The sequence below is a fragment of the Amblyomma americanum genome, chromosome 1 (genome assembly GCF_052857255.1).
Source record: "Amblyomma americanum isolate KBUSLIRL-KWMA chromosome 1, ASM5285725v1, whole genome shotgun sequence".
In the NCBI taxonomy this organism is placed as follows: Eukaryota; Metazoa; Arthropoda; class Arachnida; order Ixodida; family Ixodidae; genus Amblyomma; species Amblyomma americanum.
This window is the reverse complement of record NC_135497.1, coordinates 275,682,556-275,706,233: the sequence shown is the minus strand read 5'-3', so window position 1 is coordinate 275,706,233 and position 23,678 is coordinate 275,682,556. Positions and strand designations below refer to the sequence as shown.

Below are 23,678 nucleotides of genomic sequence, written 5' to 3'. Positions count from 1 at the left end.
AGTTGATGTGTCCACCGAGAAATGAGCAAATGAAAGGCGCAATTCCTCATTTCTCGGTGGACACATCATCCCCGCCTTGAGGGAAGAGAGGAAGGTTGGAGTGGAAGAAGAAAGAGAGAAAGAAGTGCAGTAGTGGGGGGCCCAGTAATAATTTCAACATCGCACAGCACCCGGGCAACTCTTGCTTTTCTAGTTCATTGAAACGCAGCCAGCGCAGCTGGATTCGAATCCGGATCCTTCGGCTCAGCAGCCGAGTGGTCCAACGACGAGCCACGGCGCCGATTATCGGTGGACACCCCAGCCATCACCACGAAGGAAAATTGGGTCTTGTGTAAAGGGAAGACTCAGCCACTGTCTCATTTCCAGATGGACACCTGAACCGCACCTTGAGGGAGGGAATGAAGGAAAGGATGAAGCAAGGAGTGCCGGACGGAAGAAAGAAATGTGTCGCGGAGGAGGGCTCCGATTAATTTAGTTCATCAGGGGTGTTTCAAAGGGAACCGAGGACAGCTCCATGCAGTTATTGTTCTCAGTAAAAATTAATTCATCTACTCTTTGTTGCTATGCTGACGTTTGTCATTAAGACAAAAAAGACTCCTGCTAGAACAAAACGAAATAATAGTTTTCCCGCCACTAAAAGCAAAGTCTGGAAGCCTGCAGCGAGAAGGACCATTTGCTGCCGTTTTGAAGTAACTTGCAGTGTAGGATAATAGCCCATGGGATCTGAGCAAAAATTCGGTGTCTACTCTTGCAGGTTATTTACATAATTAGGCGGGGGTGGCAGCGCCTGTATTATGTCGTTTGGTCTTTCTAGAATATAAAAACTCCGGTGTCCGTTGGTGTGCTCTCTTTTTCGTTCGAATGCCGTGGTCTTTCGATGCAGGCTAACATCAGTTTCTCCACGATGTCCGTTTAATACCGTGAAGGAAAAGTTGAAGGAGAAGTCATATAGGCGATGAAGGTGGGGGAGAGAGTGAGAGAAAAAAAACTTTATTGTTTGAGAGGAAGTCGGGGCATGCCCCTGGGTCTCCGCACGACCCCACTGCACTCAAGTGTTTATGTCCCTAAGGTCCGGCCAGTGGCGATTGTCTGCACGGCCGGGTCCTCCGAGCGCAGCAGGGTCTCTCAGTCGAGAATGAAGGAACGGAGAGCCTCCGTATTGGAGGGGGACTTTTGAATTTCGCCTCGATCGAAACGCGGCCGCCGCAGCGGGATTGCACGCTGCGTCCTGGGCTTGAGCAGGCGTGCATTCTAACCAGTGATCCACCTCGGTGGGTTAAAAAAAATTGCTGGTAGTTTAGCTCTGGTTAACCCTGGTTGAAAACGGAGAGCTGCATCTCTCTTGCTACGTTTGTGCTCGAGCAACTGGCGGTTTCCATAGATAGCCTTATATACTACCACACACATATTAGCAGGCATTTTTCGTTTGTTAAACATCTTCCTTTCTTCGAAACGACATTAAAGGCGCCCACACAAGACAGTATATATGTATCTAGCTTCGGTGATATTCACAACTGTATTATTGCTCGTTGTATGCGCAGATATGGAACCAAATTCGGTTCCAAATGACGCGCAAACCCTGCAGATATTGAACTGAAAAGCTTCACTACGCCTGCTTTTCGAGCCGTCAGGCTCCACTCTCCTTAAACAACTTATTCAGAGATATTACAGTATTTGCGCCTCGAAAGGCAGACACTCCCGAGGCCCGCCAAGGGTCTTAGTAAATCAGAAGAATGTCACCTTCAAAGGCTACAAACTATGTGGTTTAATAATCCAGCTATGCTTCACGCCATTGAGCCCGAGGCCTTTTCGGAACAGTGGAAATTTTGTAGCCAGAAGGCAAACTTATACCATATGGTATGGGCTTGTCAGGAAAATAACAGTATTGACATAATAAATTAGCCAAAGTGGGAGGGCTGGGAGGCGGCGATGGCCGGGTCCTACCTCGAGGAACAACGAGCCCTCGTCGCCAGAGCACGGGCAGCGGCTTTTACCAACGGTGTCCCGGACTACGGACCCGATCAGCCTTCCCTTAATCTAAATCGGTGTGGCTTTGACTAAACGTTTTCATCGTCATCATAAGAGGCAGATGGTGAGATCATTAATATGTGGATGATCGCCACGTTTGTGATGGCTCGCTGCGACATCATCCGCACCTCCGCTTACAGTAGCGACTGTCTTTGTGGTCGCCGTCAGACGAACCCTTTGCCTGCTAGTCAGTTTCTGATAGTCACTCTGCCGCAATATCTGCCAAAAGTGAACACCAGTTGTTGAGTTGAAATAAATGCAAGTTATCAGGCAACTAAACTATCTTCTGCTGCAACCATTGGCAGAGAACTGCAGATTTGGATAGAACGACAGCAGCCAGAGCCACCCGTATAAACTGCCAAAGGTTGTCTCGAGAGACAGCCTGAATAACTTCTTGAATTCCAAGTTTGCTGCCTCTCTCAAATACCCGTTGACTCGGTGGTGGTCATCCCGCGCCACCAGGCAGCGTGACAGAAAGGACAGTGTCAAATTTTTCATCACTTTTGGAATTAACAATTTTAATGGCGGCTCCAGGAGATGCGCCTGTTCGAACAAATTCACGTCCCGTTTCAAAGGGGACGCTTCTCTCTCTCTCTATCAATCTATCTATCTCTATCTCTCTCTTTCTACCCCCTCTCTCTTTCTCTCTCTCTCTCCCTTCATTTCCTTCTTTCCCTTTTTTCCCGTCTTCCTTTCTTCTCTCTTTCTTCCTTTCTTCATTCTTTCTTTCTGCCTTTCTTTCTTCTTTCTTTCCTTATTTCTTCCTTTCTTTATTTCTTTCTCTCTTGCTTTCTTTCTTTCTTCCTTCCTACCTTTCTTCCTTTCTTTGAAAGTTTGAAAGTTTATTGAAAAAGATGCATAGGTAAGATGTACATAAATTGATTATTACAGAAGGAGGTCCCAAAGTGGAAACTGTCAGGGGGACCTCCTGTAATTAATTGCATATTTGAAGTAGGATAAATAAATGGCAGATAGCAATTACATAGCGGAACACAGGTGCAATGAAAAGTAAGATCTGAAATAAGAGTTTAGTCATGCTAAATTTTAAAAACACATTTTGCAAACACAAAAAGAGAACATAGAACAAGCATGCAGATCCATGCATCCATCCATTGTTTTGGTGAGGTAGAGTCCTGGATAACTTGGCGGGGTATTTCCACGCAGCTGTTTTCCACGCAGCTGCGTTTGCTCCGTGTTGTAGCGGAGGGTCCACCGATGTTTAGCAATCGGTTTTACACGGACTTTGTACAGGATAGTGAAAGTGTGACGTTGCAGTGACGAAGGCTTGTGGATCGTGATACTCAACGGGCGTATATATATTGTGGGGACTGCCCCGCAGCCTCCCCTTGTTGTTTGCTTTCCCGCGGTGCACCCTCCCACGGCTCCGTCTAAAGAGGGGCGAACCACGAAACTTTTCCTGGTTAGTTGCCTTAACTAACAAGGGAGGGCGCCACGGACGGCGTGATTGCGGCGCGCGCGGGAGAGCGCACTCATCGGCTGGGATCGTCAGCGCGAGCGGACGTGTCGCTTGCGGCTATAGAGGTTGTATGTTCGCACTCACACACGCACACAATGATCGCTTGGGGGGGGGGGAAAGAAAGGGGATAGCACAGCGCTATAACTGGCTCATTGAGAGACACCTCAACGGCACTGTGCAGGGGGAGGGGTGTGTATAGGGATAGTAGAGGGGAGGCGGGTCAGGGAGGAGGAGGAGGCAAGGTCAAGGGGAGGGCACCGAACCCAGTTCACTTCCAGATGGTTTCACTGGAGGGGGTGTAGTTTAGCACGAAGTTTCGCTTTCTCGGCGAAGGTCAGCACTGCACGGAGGGCGCGGCACACAGAAGATGTCGGGCCGGACGGGAAGAGAAAGTGTTCCAAAGTTTCGGAGGCGAGCCCCAGTTTTTGTAGGAACACTTTAGGGTGGAGCGGGCACTGGTGAGTCCCGCACACTCACAGAAGAGATGACATAGGGTGTCACAGCCCCCCCACATAGTGCATTGGTCACTGGTGAAGCCACGGAGACGATGGAGGCGTTCGGCTGTCCATACACATCCTATACAGAGGTGAAGGAGGAGGATGCAATCCGCGCGTTCAAATTCTCGCCCGGGAATGCGACGGGGGGGAGTGTCGGCAGCCACTCTGGCGTCGGGATGATGAAGAGCCGCATGTTTTTTTTAATTATGAGTGTAGCACAGTCATATGGGCTGACTGCACTTGTTAGAGGAACTGTTGAGTCATGGGCCTGTTTGGCTAGTTGATCGGCAGTTTCATTTGCCGATATGCCTACGTGGGCAGGAATCCACTGGAGGGTTATGTGGCAGGCGCGTTCGGAGAGAGCAGCCAGCTTGTGGTCCAGGAGGTGGAGAGTGTGTCCGCCCTCGTCGGCGTGTTTTACTGCGAGGAGCGCTGATTTGGAGTCGCTTAAGATGGCGGTCCTTCTGATGTCTGGCAGCTCCGAATGGAGGTCTGCGGCAAGGTGAATGGCGGCTAGCTCTGCTACTGTGGACGATGCCGGGGTGGGGAGTCTGCACTGCTTATGGCGGGACAGGGCAGGGGCAATGCAGGCGGCAGCAGCGGATCGACCATTGTTCATAACCGAGCCGTCCGTGTATACGAGGAGGCAGCCCTGTAGGTCGTCGTCGATCTTTTCAGCGACGAGTTGCTGAAGTTCACCGTGAGGCATCTGGCGTTTGCATGTAATGCCTGGTAGAGTGGTGCAGACTCGTGGGGGCCTGCGGCATTGTGGGGCTTGAGGGTGAGGACCGAGTGGCGGGGAGCACCAAAGATTTCTTTGAAGAGGTTGACATTGCGGCCGAACCAGGTCTCGGGTCTGTCTTGCAAGTAAGTCAGGAGTTCTTTGCACTCGGGGGCACTGTGCCTGCGTAATGCATGCCGTAGGGCTGTTTGTTGCGCACGGAGAGACGAAGGCGAAGTGTTTGTCTCTGCGTAGGTGGGCCCTATTTGCGAGCTACGTGGGAGGCCATAGACGCTTCGGACAAAGGTGCGGTGGGCAATGTCCAGCCGTCGCCATTTGGCTCCCGAGAGCCTAACAATGGGCAGGGCGTATAGAACCTTAGCTGACGCAAGTGCCTCGTAGATGCGGGTGCATAGCGTGGGGGAGCAGCCTGCGCCTTTAACCAGGAGGGGTCGGCAGACGTTAGAGATACGTAACATCTCTTTCCGTAGCTTGAGTACGGCTGTGCTCCAACTGAGTCTGGCGTCGATGTGGAGCCCCAGATACTTCACAGATGTGCGCCAGGGCAGAGGGGTGTCACCGATACGGAGCTGGGGGGTGCGGCAGCGGGCAGTGCTCGGGCGCTTGTGCACAAGGAGTGCTTCTGACTTGGCAGGTGATAGCTCCAGGCCAATGCCTTTGAGGTGCTCAGTCACTGCATCCATGGCTGATTGGAGGGCTCTGCGGGCGTTAGCTGCTCTTGCAGTAGGTGCGGTCACAAAAATGGCAGTCATCGGCGTACACTGCGACACGAACACTGTGGTGCACAGGTTTGGGGAGGCAGGAGGGGAGTCGTGCCAGGGTCAGGTTAAAGAGGAAGGGACTTAGCACACTCCCCTGGGGGACACCACACAGCACATCACGATGGGCACTTAGTACACCGCGCACTTTAACACGGAAAGAGCGGCCGCTGAGAAAGCCCTTGAGGTAGCTCAGCATGTTCTCACACACCCCGAGGGCACAAAGGGCATCTATGATGGCGGGGTGTGGGACGAGGTCGAAGGCGCTCCTTATGTCGAGCAGAACCAGATACCCCACATGACCGCTGGCAAGTCCGCTCTCTAACGTGACGACGACATCAGCAATGCAGTCTGCTGTGGCGCGGTGCCGTCGAAAACCGCTCTTTTGCGGCGCTAGGGTTTGAGTGGAGTCGGCCAACCAGTGTAGTCGACGAAGGGCCATGGCCTCCATAGTCTTACCAGCCGCGGAGGTTAGTGAAATGGGCCTGTAGGAGCACAAGTTGTTAGCTCGCTTTCCGCGTTTGAGAACAGGGACTACTATGGCGCAGCTCCACTCCTGCGGGAAGTTTCCGCTGTGCCAGACGTTGTTAAACGCGTCTAGTAATAGGCTACGCTGATGGTGGTCGAGGTTACGTAGTATTTGGTAAGTTATACCGTCAGCGCCAGGTGCGCTGCGGCGCTTAGAACTGTCAAGGACAGTCTGGAGCTCGTTTGGTGTGAAACTGTCGCAACATAGAGCCCTCGTCTGGGGGGTAAGGATGGTGTTAAGTGGGGGAGAGGCCAGGGTAGTTGCGAGTCCGTTTGCCGAGAAGGCAAATTGGTCTGCTAGGAGGTTGGCCAGAGCTAATGTTGTTATGCCGCGGGTGACGGCAATGGCCATGACCGGACAATAAGTTATATTAGGGCGGAGCATTGCATCGACGATGCGCCAGACGCGTGGTTGGCGTCGCGAGTCGTTAAGGCAGGCGCAGAGGTTAGCCCAACTCTGGCGGCGGCGACATTGGGCGTGTCTCCTACAGCGGGAATCTACTGTGTTATATATTGTCCACAGTTCGGGCCTGTTTGCGCGGATGGCTCGGCGTTGAGCGACTCGGCGTGCAGCACATAAGTTCAGTAGTTTTATGTCTGGCACAGGCGTGCCCGCGGGGACACTACACGTAACGGTTGCCTCGCGCGCACACATTGCCACATGGGAGAAGAAGTCACCATCATGAGGTTCGGCACTGCAAAGTTTGCGGAAGTGGTCCCACTTCACCACACTGTAGGTGCGTTTCGGGGCAGGGTTTGCCCTGGTAGGGATGACCTCGATGGGGTAGTGGTCTGAGCCGAGAGTATCCGGCGCTCGCACCCAGGTGTTGAGGCTGGCGCATCGCTCAGAGGCAAGTGACAGATCGATAGCAGTGGCAGCCATTGGTCGCACATAGGTCGCTTGGCCAGTGTTTAAGACTAGGAGGTTAGCACTTATGATAGCATTGAGAACTTTGTTCCCATCGGCATTGTTCTTGCGGCAACCCCACGCAGTGTGGTGTGCGTTGAAATCACCGCATATTAGGGACTCGCGGCTGAGACGGTGCACCAGGTGCACTATGAAGTTAGCATCATAGGTGTGGTGCGGGCGCACGTAAACGCTGGCAACAGCTGTATCGGTATTTCCGATGCGAACCCTAACCGCGGCACACTCCACCGTGCTGTTGCATAAGTCAGAAACAGGGAGAACAGCATGAGAAAGGCTGCGCCGTACATACACTGCAGTTCGGGGCGATCCGGGAGGGTGGCTAACATCGGCACAGGGGGAGGCACAGCACACAGCAGAACCACACTCGCTGGGGCTAATATACCCTATGTAACATGGTAGAGGCACCTCCTCCGCGCGAACATATGTTTCTTGAAAACAGAGTACATCAGTTGCATCGGGGGAGGTGTTCTCGCAATTCAGCAAGCCGGCGGCGCAGGGAGTTGCAGTTCAACTGAGCAATACGCGGGCGAGGGGCAAAGTTTTTAGCCATGGTGGCTGAGAGCATGCTGAGCGGCCAAGGCCGCAGTACAGAGCTGTCGCGCTGGAGAATCAGGGGGAAGAAGATCTATGAGCGCCTTTACAGCTGCTGAGAGAGCTGCAATGACAGCGTCCTTCTTATCGGCGGTGGCGTCGCTTACCGTTGCGATGACGCTCGAGGTGGTGCCCTTGAGTGCGTCGCTATATGTGGCGCGTTGTTGCACTGGGGGGGGGGGGGTTTCCGGTGTGGGGCCACGGTATCTGGTGCACCTTGAGGTTGGTGGGCAGCAGGCTGTTGCTCTCGCACGGCTCGGAGGGCCTCTGGGCGCGGGACCGGTCGTCGAGAGGAGGTGCGGAGTATGGCTATTTTCCGCTCCTCCTGCCACCGTGGGCAGCGGGGCTCCATGGCAGGATGAGTACCGCCACAGTTGATGCAGCGCGGACGGGGAGCATCGCACTCCCTGCTGCCGTGGGCACCGCCACAACGCAAGCAGCACGCCTGCGCCCTGCACACAGCGGTCACGTGACCGTAGGCACCACACTGCACACACTGCACTGGGCGCGGAAGACGTGCTCGAACGGAGCGTCGGAGCTTGTACAGGGCAAGGTGGTGTGTTGCCAGCGAAGCGCACAACTACGTTGCTGCCGCTCCTTGAGCATTTAATGACGGGCGCATTGCTGTCGATGTTTGCTGTGATCTCGTCGATGGGGACGGATCTGTCCACACCGAAAATGATGCCGGAGCATGTGTTTGTGCGGGCCTCCTTCGCGCGGACACTGACACCACAGACACTATCGATGGCGAGGAGAGGCTGGAGCTCTGAGTTGCGGCTTGCGTCAACTGCCACGACGTTGCGGAAGTAGTTCACTCGCACGTTGCGAACGCCTGGGAGCTTGGATAGCTCGGCCGCGATGGCTTCTTTGGAGCACGAAAGAAAGTTTTCCTTGCCAAGGGGCCTGTAGAGGACTGTCTCCACTGGTTGGCGTTGGCGCGGTTGTTGTGCGGGCGCTGAGAAGCGCGCTGCGGTGGCGGGAGGCGCCTGTGGTCCGCGCCGAGTTTTCTGGGAGCGGTTGCGCTGGTTCGTTTGCTTCCAGCCGTTTGGAGCTGTTTGGGCAGAGTTGTGATTCCCCGACGTTGCCGGGGGGCGGGATGGAGAGCGCTGGGTTGAAGAAGAAGCCCATCGTGGCTGCTGTGTGTATTCCTCTTGCGTGAAGGCCTCCGCTACGGAAGGAGCTGGTATGGCGTTTGATGGAGACCTGAGGTCAACTTGCGAGAAGGCGTCTACTGTGTGTGGAGTTGGCACTGTGCTGATTCTCCCTTGCACGGTCTCTTCAGCAGGGCCTTCGGAAGTGGTTGGAGTATCCATTGCAGCGCGGTGTGCAGCAATGCAATTTTCAGAGGCGTCACCACGGGAATCGACTGCGCAACCTGTGTGGGCAGTTTCTAGGCGCTGTGATGGGGCCTGAGTGTGGGTTTGCGGAGGAGGAGGACCGTCGTTGTGTGTCGATGATTCCTGTTCTTGGGTGGCGAGGAGAGCAAGGTCTTCTTCGTCGGCATCGGTGTCCGAGGGCATGAGCGCTCGAAGGGGTTCGAAGCGGTGTGGCATGAGGAAGTTCGGCGCAGGGGGGTTGCTGCGTTCTTGCAACTCGTTTGAAGGGCATACCGCTGCGATGGTAGGGACTGGGCTGTCAGCGCAGTACGATGCCTTTGCACGCCCAACTGTGGGGACGGGAGTTGGTGTGAGGCTATCAAAACGCCTTAGCACTGGAGGGTCAGGAGTGCGGACTTCGCAGGTGGCCTCGATGGGCGCAGAGGCATCTGTGCGGGCCTCGGACGTAGCAGTGAGCGGCTGTGGATTCTCAACTGCGGTAATGAGGCGCTGCGCCTCCGCCAGGGAGTTGACGATCTTGTTGGCCTCAGTGAGGAGCTTGCGTAGCATGCGTGAACAGCCTGCGCTGTTCACGCGCCTGTGCCGGCTGTTTATGCGGGCACAGATGGTGGGCACATCTAGGACGTGCAGGGCGTCCTCGTCCATGGTGCTATGATGTGGCGGCGGGAAGCGACCCTGTTATCCTGTGGGCGAGGGGAGCCGCACACGGCAGAGCGCCATGGTACTGCAGGCAAAGACCCCGGCGGCCTAACAGTCCACAATGCACGTACGAACGCGGGCAGGAACACGCACAGTCTTAGGCATAGGTGTCACACACCGCGGCAATGACGAGTGCACGTAAATCAACGAGCGGGAGCCGTAGACACACGACAGGGAGGACGCACCCACAAGCACAGGGCACGCGCCAACACGGGAAGGGCACGATAACGAGCAGGCACAGGTATCACACGGCGGGCAACGAATAAAGGATGTAAAACGACGAGCGAGGGCCGCGGACACACGGCAGAGTGGACGCGCGCACAAGAAGGCGGCGAGCGCGCGATGGCGCAAAGGCCGCTCCGGCGGGGAGGGCGCGTACTCCAGGGAGCAAGCGCCATGCACAAACGTTCACGCCGGGGGTGTGGAGGAGGCGGACTCGATGCCGCGACGGGAGCGGACGGAGCACAAGAAAAACACGTCTTCTCTCTACGAAGGTCACAGAGGGTCCTCGCGCGTGACTCTGCGTACGCAGCTCGCTGCATGTGCATTCCATCGATTGCCACGCATCGGATTTGCAGTCTCCCTGACAGCAAATGAATGTTTTCAGCGGGACAAGGTCGGCGGCCCCCTGCCGGTCAGCAGGGGATGACTCGGCGCCAGAGCCGAAAGGATTAGTGCTGGTAGCAGGCACCCTGCGCGCGGGCGTCGAGCCTCTCAGTAAATTCCTCTATTTCCTACGGGGTGACCGCTCCCGGGAACAGGTGCGGGGGGTGGGGGGGGGGGTGAGGGGAACGACCCATCGGCGCCGTGGGCTTCCAAGTTAACAGGCAACATTCGTACACGGTAGAGAACGAACAAGGAAAAAGATCAGTGGTGCACGCCAACCGGATGAGACCGTACTACGTGAGGGTGAGCCATATTGGTGTGGCGTTTGATGAAGATCATGAGTTTGGGGAATAGAGTGCGCGCCACAAGTTGCGCCACCTATACTAGACGAGGAGCTAATACCATTAGAAAAGTTAGCCCACCTGCGGGAGCAGGAGCAGAATGAAGTGCGAAGACTGTTCACAAAGCACCGTTCACTTTTCTATGGCAAGCCGGGAATAGCAAAAGTAGGCGTACCCCGAATGGACCATTTGCGGAAAAAGTTTCTGCGCATGCGCTGCGGCGGCGCAGCCAGCGCCCTCTATACACCTTTTCACGGACTACCCTTGAACCAGCGCGCCTGCGCTGGCATCCCTGGTGTTGAGGGTATCCTACCATAGTTGCCACCTCTCTCCGAGCTGTGACATCGCCGACTCGCCTAGCGGTTCCACGGCCCTGTGTGTGGCTTTCGAAGCGGCGTGCTTCTACTATGTCGTACTCTAATCGAAAATAATCTGGCCGGAACTGCGCTGTCTACGGCTGCACTAACAACCAGCGCAAAAGAAACATTCTAGGCATCATCGTGTGCCCACAGCACAGCGTTCCGCGAGAGGAGTGTCGATGCGATATGTTTACTTTGCATCGTTTCCCCACGTCGCCTGCACTGCGGCAGCAGTGGATCGCTGCCGTCAACAGGAAGAACTTTGACGCGACAGAAGCCTCCGTGTGTGCTCGCGACAATTCGTCGGAGGAAAGAAGACGGAGGAAAACGCTGTCCCCATGCTGGATATGGGCTACGAGAAGAAAGTAAGTTTCCGTCATCTTTCGCTCGCGACCCAGATGAGCGCACACGCTTCTGCTACGACGATTTACCAGCATCTTTTTTTCAGGTGGTTGTTGGACGCCGCCGCCTAGTTAGACAGACGTACACACCGCAACCGAAGAAGGTACGCTGTGATGTTTCACGTCCATATTTAACGTACATTTTGAAAGTGTGACAGCTCGTGCCTCTTTGTAGATGCGGAGATCGACTGGCGCCAAGACGGGGTTGTGTAGCGATGCTGGACAGATAACTGACGTTGGCGCGCAAGCGTGCCCAGATTTAGTAAGTTTATTATCTTCTGACTGCTACAGTGCAGGCGCAACGAAATAATCAAAAGAGAGAATGGCATGCTCGTTTAGGTTTTGGAGCTTGCGCGGTTGAGCGACATTGCGAATTGCCGAAACCAGACGCACGTTACTTTACTTTTTCATGTGCTTCGGAAATTACCTGCCGTTTTTTTTGCACTGTTTCATAGCCAGACAAGTACCATTGAAAGGCCTCTACCTCATGGGCAGAAGAGTTTTATACGTGCAGCATTAAGTGAATGCCCTGAAAAATGTTCTCTTCCTCTCCTGTACGTGGGAGCATAATTTACATACTAGACTGTGCTGGTATTATGTTTCGGCGTAGTTAACTTACCAGAGGGTGCTTCTTTCAGACAAGTTCTTTCCTCCAGCTGCAATGACACATAGTTATCCATCTAGGGTGAAATTGACATATTTAATGATGCCTCTGCATTCATGGTGAATGTGGCTGTGTAAATGTCACAGGTTACGAGGAAAGCACTAAATGGTAAAATTGTTATTTTTGTGCAGTCCATGTCTGATTATAAGGATGCTGATACACCACTTGAGGAGTACGAGGCTTGCTTGGTAAGTGAAAACCTTGCATACCACTTAATGTCCACAACTTTCACATTCTGGAGCACATTTGTGTGCATGTCATGGCATCATTGATTGCTCGCAGCTACACCCTCCTAAGTCATTAAATCATGCCCTTGTGAGACGTTTGGAATCATTGTTAGGTCTAAAGTAATGGAAATGAAAGCTCTTCTAAACATTTTTTTCTTTTGTAGAAAGTTGCGCAGGCATATCAAGTAGGAACTATCTATACTGTCGAGGAGAAAAGTTTGCGGGATGAGAGTTTTTGGAAAAACGTTTATTGTAGCTTCACCTCGCTGCCCAGTCGCCCGATATTGCTACCGGAGGAAGGTGCATTTAGGCCTTTTAACACCTTCATTCAATATTCATTCATTCATTCATTCATTCATTCCAAGAACTCAAGTCCCACAAAAATTTGTCTGCGATAGTACAGCTTGCGTCAGTATATCCACTAAGGCAGGACGCGGTCACCCTAATGTTTCCTTCCGCAGTCAGCATCTAACGCTTAAGGTGCCAAAACGCAGCGTCATTAAATGCTTTATATGATACAAGCTGAGAGAGAAGTTCATACTCATGCGGGCATATCTGAACTGCTAATAAATACAGACTTTGTTCAGAATGGAAACTTTGAAGTACAACACCATTGTGTAGTTTGGAGCAAGGGCTAGTTTCACTTCATAACTGCATGGTGGCCGACTTTGTGCATCATCGCAACACATACCGATATGTCACTGCCTCATAGGCAGAGGCGTTTCTGGATAAGTGCACACACAGCATTAGGTGAACACCCTTTTTTATTTTTGCTGCCTTGTATGTATGCATGTAACTTGCACACCTTAGTGTATTGGTATTTTATTCGGCCCTGTTCATCCACCCAACAGTACACGTTCCAGCTTTCAATGCATCTAGAGTAAAATGTGGGTTGCCTGACTGACAGTGCATTGACATCTAGGTTAGGTGTAAAGGCCAGTTTCACCACAGAACTGCATAAATGGTTGAGCTGGTGCTAGATAGCAACATTATGAGCATAATTCTGACCAAAAGGCCACTGGTCATCAATATGCAATGCTCATACCGATAAAATAGTAATAAAAATCTGAAGGGCTGTAACTCTTTTCTGCTGGCGCTAAATCAGACATTGGGTCCCAACACTATGATGCATTAAACTGCTAATACCCGTCTGTAACCTATCTTAGTGCATATTAGATAAAAAGTAGTCAGTGTGAAGCGAAACACTGTAAAATATGTCTTGCATTTGGTCAAGGGTTGAATTCTGTACCAGAAAATGGATTTGGCTTGCATAATGGAAACTAGCGGCGACAAATATGCACGCTGCAACACATTTTTCATTTTATAAATGAATTAAAACCACACATTGGTAACTGCACTTTAATATGAATTGATACAGGCACCCGATGACATGGTCGAGGAGCCAAAATCAGATGAAGTGGCAACTGCCGTGGTAAGTGCTTTCCCAGGTGCCTATGTTAGCACTAAGTTCCACATTAGTTCTAACAAGCGAATGTGCTTAGTACTATGATCAACAGTTGACATGCATTTTTCTTCGATGCAGGTAGTGCCCGACATGGCCGAGGAGGCAATTCTAGACCAAGTACTAATACCTACTATGGCAAGTGCACTCCTATCATCTGCAATCTGTTGTTTTAGTTGACTGCGCTCAGAATGCACGTGCCGTGACATATTCAGCACTTGTGCTTCAATTTATAATATGGAGGTAACAAGGACTTTAGTGCGTAAGCCCTAATCCAATGGGTACAAATCCCGAGCAAAATTGTTCGTTGTCTGTCTTCCGTGAGCTCTCCGTCCCGCGACATTGTTCACTCTGTAATCTCCTACAAAGAAAAAAATGTGTGCTTTCGCACTGACTTGAATGTAGTAAACATTCTCCGTGTGCTTTTGTATATGTTTAGTAGACGACACTTGTAAGGTCGCGCTAAAATGTAATGATTTGCGGCTAGGTAAATAAGTTCTCTTCCCATACCGGTCTTCAAATGTTTGGGGAAAAAGCTCCAAGGTCATCTTGCATATCAGAAAGCATACTGGGTGCTACTGCACATAACACTGCTGCTCACACTGAATGCACAACATTTTTCCATAATGCAGGCAGCTGCTGAAACGGCCGAGGAGATGACGGAGGATGAATTGACACCTGCCGTGGTAAGTGCCCGCCTGCCTCCAGCTGTGTGCTCTTCTCTGAGTGTTAATGTCATGGCTAAGGGCAGACGGTTACACCCAGAACGCGCCCTCCCCGAAATCCAATAACAGTGCGTCTGTTTGAGATGCTGATGATTGGTGCCTCAGCCTGTGTAGAACTAGTCTGTGCCTTGAAGATGATAGCAGCACGCATTATGACAAGCGTGCACTCTAGGACAAGTATCACACTGCCAGCAATACTCGATGCACATTGTTTTTTATTATTCAGGCAGCACCAGAAATGGCTGATGACGGGATCCCAGATGAAGCAGCACCTGCCATGGTAAGTGGCAACATGCATATGTGCCCTCCATGGTACAAAGCTTTCATCAAAGCTGATGGAAAATGGTTGCATTCATTATGCACAAGCTCTGACATGCACAAATATGTATCATTGACAAAATACAGGTTGCCAGCGCCAGTACGTTTTCCCAGTGCTAAAGAGCTGCGCATGTAGAAGCGTATCCGCACTAACAACACACAGCAGTGAAGTCTCATGTAAGGCACTAGCAACTCACCACGACAGGTGCAGTGTGCTCACAAAGAAATTGAGGGAGAGTAAGAGCTTCATTTCATAATTAAAATTTATATACAAGAGAAGAAAATAATTCAAAATGTAAACTTATGAAAGGGTGGTTGCCAAGTGATATTTGGGCCAAGTAGTTTTATTGGTTTAAGAAATAAAATGAGGATGATCTCTGTTCATGGAGATTACCTTTTAGTGCGCTAAATGTGGCGTGATGTGGAGGCAATGATTTCTGAACTCGTATGACTAAAGGTATTGCTGGAGATCATATCGTAAGCTTTTTAGTGAGCACATTTTCCACAATCCTCCATCATGTTCTGATGATGTGAAGTGCCAGTTCCCAATATGCGCCACAGTTCTTTACACCTCAGCAGAAACAATTTTGCTACCAATTTTATGAAGAGAACCTTTGGCACGCGTAGAGAAACTTAAGGAGTGGTCTATTGTCGAATTGTCATGGTTGCCGCGGGTTGGGCCCACTATGAAAGCAAACATAAGTTCATGCTGATGGAAGTCCAAGCGGCCACAAATAGCTGCTGCGCAGCTGAAGAATTCAAGGCGCTAGTTTGAAATGGAGGAGCCATTTTATTACTACAATGCATTTAAAATGTGTACTCCTATGGTTCAGCCTCTAAGGTGTTGCTTAGGGCTCAGAAAAAACTCAAAAGTTGATTCAAAAATATGTGCAGCTCACAAGCTGTAGTCGGGGAATGCAGCTCTGCTTAGGTTTACCATCCACACCAACATGCAGACCTGGCAACTTACTGCCTCTTTTTCTTTGCAATAAGAAGAGATTTGTTTAGGCCAACGAGTTTCTTATTACCAGCCAGGGAGGAGGTAAAAGGGTTCCGGCAGATGTGGCATGCTGATGACTTTTGTGCTTGAACTTATGCCTAGCTGGCCTAGTGGGATGCAGATGTTTCGAAAGTACTTCAGGACTATTTCTGGCAAACGTGCATGTGTAGTTTTTGATAATCACGAGACTGTAACCAATGTATTGGTGCATTGATTTGTTATTTCATGCGCTAGTAACTCTTGCAACTTTCTTTCTATGCAGGAGCAATCTCCTGAAGTGAGAACTGCTTCAACTCAGTGGGAGGACCAGAACAATGAACATAGTTACTGCCAACGTGGTCTAGGCACATTGTCAGATAAACAGCAGCTATCTGCTGCAACGTTAGGAGAAGACGACTGTGTCTTTTATACAGGGCTGGGTAAAACACACTTCCAAAATTTGGTCACAGCAGTGAAAGTAGAGTCGAGGAAGCTCTTCACTGTGCTCCCCTATGAAGATCAGCTGCTGCTCACTCTAATGCGACTGCGCCTTGGCCTTCTCTATGGGCACTTGGCTAGAATATTTCAAATATCAGTAGGGAGTGTCTGCAACATTTTCAGGCATGTACTGTCGGTGCTGTGCACCATTATGGAAAAAGTCGTAACTTGGCTACCGCGATCAATAATCCGAAACAGTATGCCCAAGTCATTCATTGACAACGGATACGACACAACAACATGCATTGTCGACTGCTCCGAAATAAACCTGCAGCGGCCAAAAAAACTGACGCCAAGGGCGCAAACCTATAGTAGCTACAAGGCGCACAATACTGTGAAGTTCCTTATTGCCATAGCACCAGATGGGTACATAATGTATGTGTCTCCAGCTTATGGAGGACGTGCATCAGACAAATATATTACAAAAGACTGCAAGCTGGAGGACCATCTCGGCCCAGGAGATGAAGTCATGGCTGACAGAGGCTTCACCCTGACAACAAGCATGATTATTCAAGGGGTGAAGCTTAACGTGCCTGCGTTCACAAAAGGTAAGGGTATCGTGCAAACATGCTATAATGAATAGCTCGATTGCCTCATGGATATGTCATTTTGCAGGGAAATCTCAACTCAGTGAAGAGGAAGTCACCAGGACAAGAAGGATAGCTTCCGTGCGCATTCACGTGGAGCGCGCCATAAACAGGATTAAAACCTACAGAATATTTAATCAGGCCCTGCCCATCAAGTCCAAGAAGACGATAAGCGATATGATTCTTGTTTGTGCAGGGCTTTGCAATCTCAAAGGCCCTTTAATTGCTACCAGAAGAGAGCCCACAACGGAGTAGATTTGTGCCATGTACCAGGGGCGTAGCCAGGGAAGTGGGGGGGGGGGGGGCTTACGGGGCTTCAGCCCCTCCCTCCTGACTCCCTGCCGAAATTTTTTCGAGCTGTCCCGCACCGCTGACCAAAACAACCACCGAAGTCATTCTGGATTTTGTCATCAAGTGTTTTTCAGACTAGAAAAGACATTTTGGCGCGTACATGGCTAACTCTGGTTGGATTTCTTGGCAACGCCCGTGCACCTGGAGTCATGTAACGCAAGGGGCCCCATCCTAGCACCAACTTTCAAGGACCTATCGATGGCTCGCTGTTGCGACTAAAATTTCGGTGCAATTACTCGCAATACATGACCGGTGACAGCTGCTGCTGCGCAGTACACAGGAACGAAGGACAGCGTCATTCAGAATTTTTCCTGCCCGTTGCATATGTACAAAAATGTAAATGTTCTTGAACGACAAACATTCATTAAAATATTCGTCCTCTACTTGCTAATTTCATCGCCTTTACGTTTTTCATATCAGCGGCATGCATGCACTGCTTTGCTGGTTCCATATAGTTTTAGACTTCGTGTGATATTTTCTTTACCTATTAAATACGCAAAAACATGGAAGCACTGGTATTCGTTATGTCTCCCACGAGTGAACGATAAGGGGATAGTTGGTATGACATGATTACAAGACATAAAACTGAGCATGGACAAGACACAGAAGGGAAGCATAAAGGACGAGCTCGTCCTGTTTGCTTCCCTGTTGTGTCTTGTCCCCTGCTCAGGTTTATGTTTTGTAATCATGTCTGCCACGATTTTTAAGACATACGAATACATTCTTTTATTTAAAAAAATACATATTACACTTGTCTAGACAGTGCGCAGCGTTATCTAATACACAATAGCATTGTCAATGGCAATACAGTTATTATTGTTGCATTTGATTCTTCCACAAATTCTGTAAGGAGGCCGCGCTGCAACATGATCCCCCCCCCCCCCCCCGGAACAAAATTTTATGCCACTACCAAGTACAAGAGTATGTGTGGAAAGTGGACGAAATAAAGTAGCCATACCATATGGCTGGAGCCATGTTGCAGTAGCCTTCCAAACTGAAACTTGGAAAGGACCTCATTTCAAAGCAATGACGTGGCTGGCATTTCAAAGATTGCACCTTACACGTACTCAAAATTTGTCACTAATACCTTAAAGAAGAGGTCATTCTAATCCCCAATGTGCATATGAAGCAAAGAACCGGCAATGCAAATGTGGGGACACTGCACACGTGCACGTGGCCTTACTTCACATCATTTTCTAGATTGGTACTGCTTGCAGCCAATGTCAACACTTGTCCCAGCTGACTGGACTGCAAGGTATTTGAACTTGAGGTGTTTCACACACACAGTTTTCCAGTTTATGAATGCATAATAACTGTAAAACTAAATGGATGCATCTGTAATTAAAAGGCCTTATTATGGTGCTACACTCATTGAAATGGGTTTGGTCACTTTCTAATAACATTGTGCCATTTGTGCAAGCAATGCAATGTGCACTTATTTGCACATATATCCCAAATGATGAACACAATGGCCATAAGCAATGCACACACGAAACAAGTGGAAACTCTAGACATCATTGCACGTAACAGTGCATTGGTCATAGAGATATGGATTATAAAAATGGTTTTGGCACTGAGCAGATCTGACGCTCTATAGATCACACAGAGCAACAATTAGGCCACAACTTGTTGAATACCTGTCTTGAACCTGGAATCAATTCATGAATTGCAGGGTTTGTTTATGGTTTATGGGGGTTTAACGTCCCAAAGCGACTCAGGCTGTGAGAGACGCCGTAGTGAAGGGCTCCGGAAATTTCGGCCACCTGGGGTTCTTTAACGTGCACTGACATCGCACAGTACACGGGCCTCTAGAATTTCGCCTCCGAATTGCAGGGTTGCCTACTGTGCAAGCACACTTCAGATATACAGTATCTCGCACTTTAAAGGGGGTACTGGATAATACTCAAGAACATTTATTCCAGTAGCACTCCCATTTCAAACACCAAGTTCACAGAACCTTGAGTATTCTGCGGAAATAATGAGCCGTCCAGACACATGGCGCCTTTCCAGTTCTGGCAGGAGGTCACGTAAGTAAAACTGTTGGAGTCGTGGCAAGTTTGATTTCACAAACATAGGTGCAAAAGGCACTTCAACAACAATTTCAGCTTCTATACTCCACATGTAAAAATAACAGAGTTCACTGCCTGTGCACAGCACCTGCAGCTGAACTTGGCCATAATAACCGTTCGGCCCATTTTCAGAAAGCATGTACTTTCCATCAACCTCCTTAACGTCGTGCCTTCCAGAACGCACAAGGTCCAGACATACGCTGACATACGCTGACGTTGTCGCCAGACCACAACCTGTGGCGGCTCCGCTCACATATGACGAAGCCGTCGCGAGACCGCCTTCTGTCGCGGCTCCAGTGACATATGCCGATGTCGTAGCAAGACCGCAGCCGCCAATCTATAGTGCGCCTCCGGCGCATTTGCGAGGGCCAGTGGCTTACCGACGACCTACTCCAAGGGTCAGCGATTCCTGGCGCACAACGGACAATCGGCCGATTTGCTTCTTTTGTGGTCTCCCAGGTCATGTAGCTCGGCATTGCCGCCGTCGTCTCCCGGACGCGGAAATTCCTCCCCAAGCTCCTGGGTACTGGCCCCCACCGAGTCAGTACTCGGTACCAGCTGCGCCGCCGCAAAGTCGTACTTCCTCGCCGGACCGTTCTACCCTCTCCAGCCGCCGGCCCTCTTCTCCACGACGCCGGTCTATTTCGCCTATGCGACGTCGCCCCACCGCTAACCAGGAGGAAAACTAGGCGCCGCAGTTCCTGAGGCGAGAACTGCGTCCACAACGAACTTCGAAAGGCCTCATCCGTCAGCCGCTAACCTCATTGAAATTTCCGTCGACGGCGTTTCTGTCATGGCGCTTGTCGACACTGGTGCTGCCGTTTCCGTCATGGACGCAAAGCTGTGTAGTTCTTTAAGAAAAGTAAGGACGCCAATTGCTGGACTCTCACTGCGCACCGCCAGCGCTCAGAACATCCAGCCGTCAGCAGCGTGTACCGCTCGCGTTGTAATCCAGGGGACCATTTATGCCGTCGAATTCGTCGTACTGCCCTGCTGTTCTCATGCTGTTATCCTGGGCTGGGATTTCCTATCGCGCCATGCTGCTATCATCGATTGTGCTCGAGCTGAAGTCGAGTTCTCTCACCTGCCCGAAGCTGTCTTGGAAACTGCCCCTCCTGGTGCCTGTGTTAAGGCCCTAGTTGCCGAAGACATTGACCTGCCTCCCTGCTCTTCAGTCCTCGTACCCCTCTCTTGCGGCCCTCTTCGCGACGACACAGTCCTCTTCACTCCGTCCCCTATCTTTCTGCACCGCAAGTGTCTGCCTCTGCCATACGCTGTACTGACTATATCCGCTGGCCTCTCCGTACTGTTCGTGTCTAACCCATTCTCGTTCCCCAACGCCTTGCGCCTAGGTGAATGTCTCGGCACGGTACAACCATTCGCGTCTCTGCTCATCCGCGAAGAGACGGACGACGCGCCGCACCTCTCCATAGCCGCACTCAGCCCACCTACTGCTGCGCCCGATCCCTCCTCAACCGAAGCATTCCTTCGCTCCATCGACGACAACCTTCCAGCGCCGCAAAGGGCACAGCTTCTCACTTTACTTAATCAGTTTCGCTCATCATTTGACTCACATCAAAGTTCCTTGGGCCAAACTTCCACTGTCACCCATGCCATCGACACAGGTGACCACGCACCGCTGCGACAACGTCCCTATCGTGTGTCTGTCGCCGAGCGCCAAGTTATTGAAGACCAAGTCGACAAGATGCTCCAGAGCGGCGTCATTCAGCCCTCAAGCAGCCCATGGGCGTCGCCTGTGGTGCTCGTCAAAAAGAAGGATGGCTCCATACGCTTCTGTGTAGATTACCGCCGCCTTAATAAGATTACGCGCAAAGATGTCTATCCCCTCCCGCTCATAGACGACGCTATGGACTCTTTGCAAGGGGCCGAACTCTTTTCATCTCTTGATTTGCGTTCCGGGTACTGGCAAGTTCCTATGAAAGAAGCCGATCGCCCCAAAACCGCCTTTGTGACACCGGATGGCTTGTATGAATTTACGGTGATGCCCTTCGGGCTTTGTAACGCCCCCGCGACTTTTGAGAGGATGATGGACACCATTTTGCGCGGACTTAAGTGGAAGACATGCCTTTGCTACCTCGACGACATTGTGGTCTTTTCCCCGGACTTTGACACCCACCTCTCCCGTTTGAAGCACGTCTTGACCTGCCTCTCTGACGCCGGCCTGCAGCTGAACTTAAAAAAATGCCGTTTTGCCGCTCGTCAATTAACCATCTTAGGTCATGTTGTCTCTAAGCAGGGCGTCAGTCCCGACCCAGCGAAACTTCGTGCTGTGGTTGACTTTCCCAAACCTACCTCCATCAAAGACCTGCGCAGCTTCCTGGGTTTGTGCTCATATTTCCGCCGGTTTATTCGCAACTTTGCGTCCATTGCTGCGCCTTTGACTCAACTGCTGTCTGGAAGTGCGGATTTATCACTGTGGTCTCCAGCGTGCGACGACGCATACACCACCTTGCGCCGTCTCCTCACGGCGCCGCCCATTCTGCGCCATTTCGACTCGGCCGCTCCTACCGAAGTTCACACGGACGCCAGCGGTGTTGGCCTCGGCGCTGTCCTCGCCCAACGAAAACCTGGCTTTGACGAATACGTCGTTGCTTATGCTAGCCGCACACTCACACCAGCAGAACGCAACTACTCCGTAACTGAAAAAGAGTGTTTGGCGATTGTATGGGCCCTCGCGAAGTTTCGACCGTACATTTATGGGCGCCCTTTTGACGTTGTGACCGACCACCATGCGCTCTGTTGGCTTTGCAACCTGAAAGACCCCTCCGGCCGCCTCGCTAGGTGGGCCCTTCGCTTGCAAGAATATGATATCCGCGTCGTGTATCGCACCGGCCGCAAGCATCAAGACGCCGATGCACTGTCACGCTGCCCCCTTCCAGCCGAGATCGCCAGCCTTTCCACCTCCGACGCTTCTCTGCCCTTGCTTCGCCTCAGCGACATGCCTTCAGCGCAACGCATGGATCCCTGGATCGCTTCCCTTCTCGACTTTCTCGCCAACCCGACGGCTGCTTCACCGTCACGTGCGCTCCGCCGCCAAGCTGCCCATTTTGCGATCCGTGACACCCTACTTTATCGCCGTAACTACAACTCCGAAGGTCGCAAGTGGCTGCTCGTTATTCCACGTCACTTACGCTCGGAGATATGCGCATACTTCCATGCTGCCCCCCACAGCGGTCACGCGGGCGTTTTCAAGACCTACACCCGCATACGGCTGCGCTACTACTGGCGCGGAATGTACACCTTTATCATGAAGTACGTGCGCGCATGCATTCCCTGCCAACGTCGCAAGACACCTCCCCATCGTTCTGCTGCTGAGCTGCAGCCGTTACCATGCCCTCCACGCCCATTCGACCACGTTGGCATTGATTTATACGGTCCGCTTCCATACACTGCAGACGGCAACCGTTGGGCTATAGTAGCGGTGGATCACCTTACACGATATGCCGAAACTGCTGCCCTTCCGGCTGCCACAGCGACGGACGTCGCCTCCTTCATTTTGCACCGATTCATCCTTCGCCACGGTGCACCTCGTGAACTGCTCAGTGACCGAGGCCGCGTGTTCTTATCTGAGGTGGTGAAGGCGCTTCTCAAAGAGTGCAACACGATTCACCGAACTACCACCGCCTATCATCCGCAGACCAATGGCCTCACTGAGCGATTTAACCGCACACTCGGAGACATGCTCTCCAAGTACGTCGCTTCTGACCACACGAATTGGGATCTCGTCCTTCCGTACGTTACTTATGCGTACAATACCGCTACGCAGTCTACCACCGGATTCTCTCCTTTCTTCCTACTTTACGGCCGCCAACCCTCTGCTACTATCGACACTACCCTCCCTTACCGCCCTGATGAATCCGAATACCGGCCTGTTTCCGACGCCGCGCAACACGCCGAAGCCTGCCGCCAAATTGCCCGGTCACTCACCACTGACACCCAGCATCGCCAGCGCTCCCGCCTCGACCAAGACCAAACCCCACCGAACTACACTTCTGGTGCACTTGTGTGGCTCTGGATCCCTTCAGGAACTCCCGGTCTCTCCTCAAAATTTCTTGCGAAGTACCATGGTCCCTACCGTGTGCTGGAGCGCACCTATCCGGTTAATTATATCGTGGAACCCCTCACGCCGTCTCCTGATCTCCGCCGCCGAGGACGGGAGACCGTTCATGTCCAGCGCCTCAAGCCCTACTACGACCCCGCCGTCTTGCCATCATCCTAAGTCGCCAGGATGGCTCCTCTTGTCCCCGGGGTGATTGTAAGGCTAAAGAAGAAGATGCGTCTGATGATTTGAAAAGACGAAGACGAGGTGACAGTGCTCTCGAGAGTTTTTGCCAGCGCTACGCTTGTGTGTCTTTTGCCGATCTGATCCCAGACTGCTGCCGTTGCCGTTCCCGTCGCCCCAGTACCTCGTAACAAACCCCCCGTTACACAACGTTCAATGCAGGATGGCCGTCAAAATTCGAGAACCATCCTGATTTCGTTCCA

The 23,678-nt window shown here is 51.5% G+C and overlaps 1 protein-coding gene across 1 annotated transcript; it reads left to right on the top strand.

Moving 5' to 3' along the window:
• The first annotated feature begins 11,229 nt into the window (after positions 1-11,229).
• On the top strand, positions 11,230-17,007 carry LOC144118069 (uncharacterized). The gene is made up of 8 exons (XM_077651260.1): positions 11,230-11,256; positions 12,088-12,144; positions 13,562-13,615; positions 13,727-13,787; positions 14,282-14,331; positions 14,597-14,650; positions 15,951-16,713; positions 16,781-17,007. The coding sequence occupies exons 1-8, from the start codon at positions 11,230-11,232 to the stop codon at positions 17,005-17,007; spliced, it is 1,293 nt and encodes a 430-aa protein (XP_077507386.1).
• Positions 17,008-23,678: the final 6,671 nt, after the last annotated feature.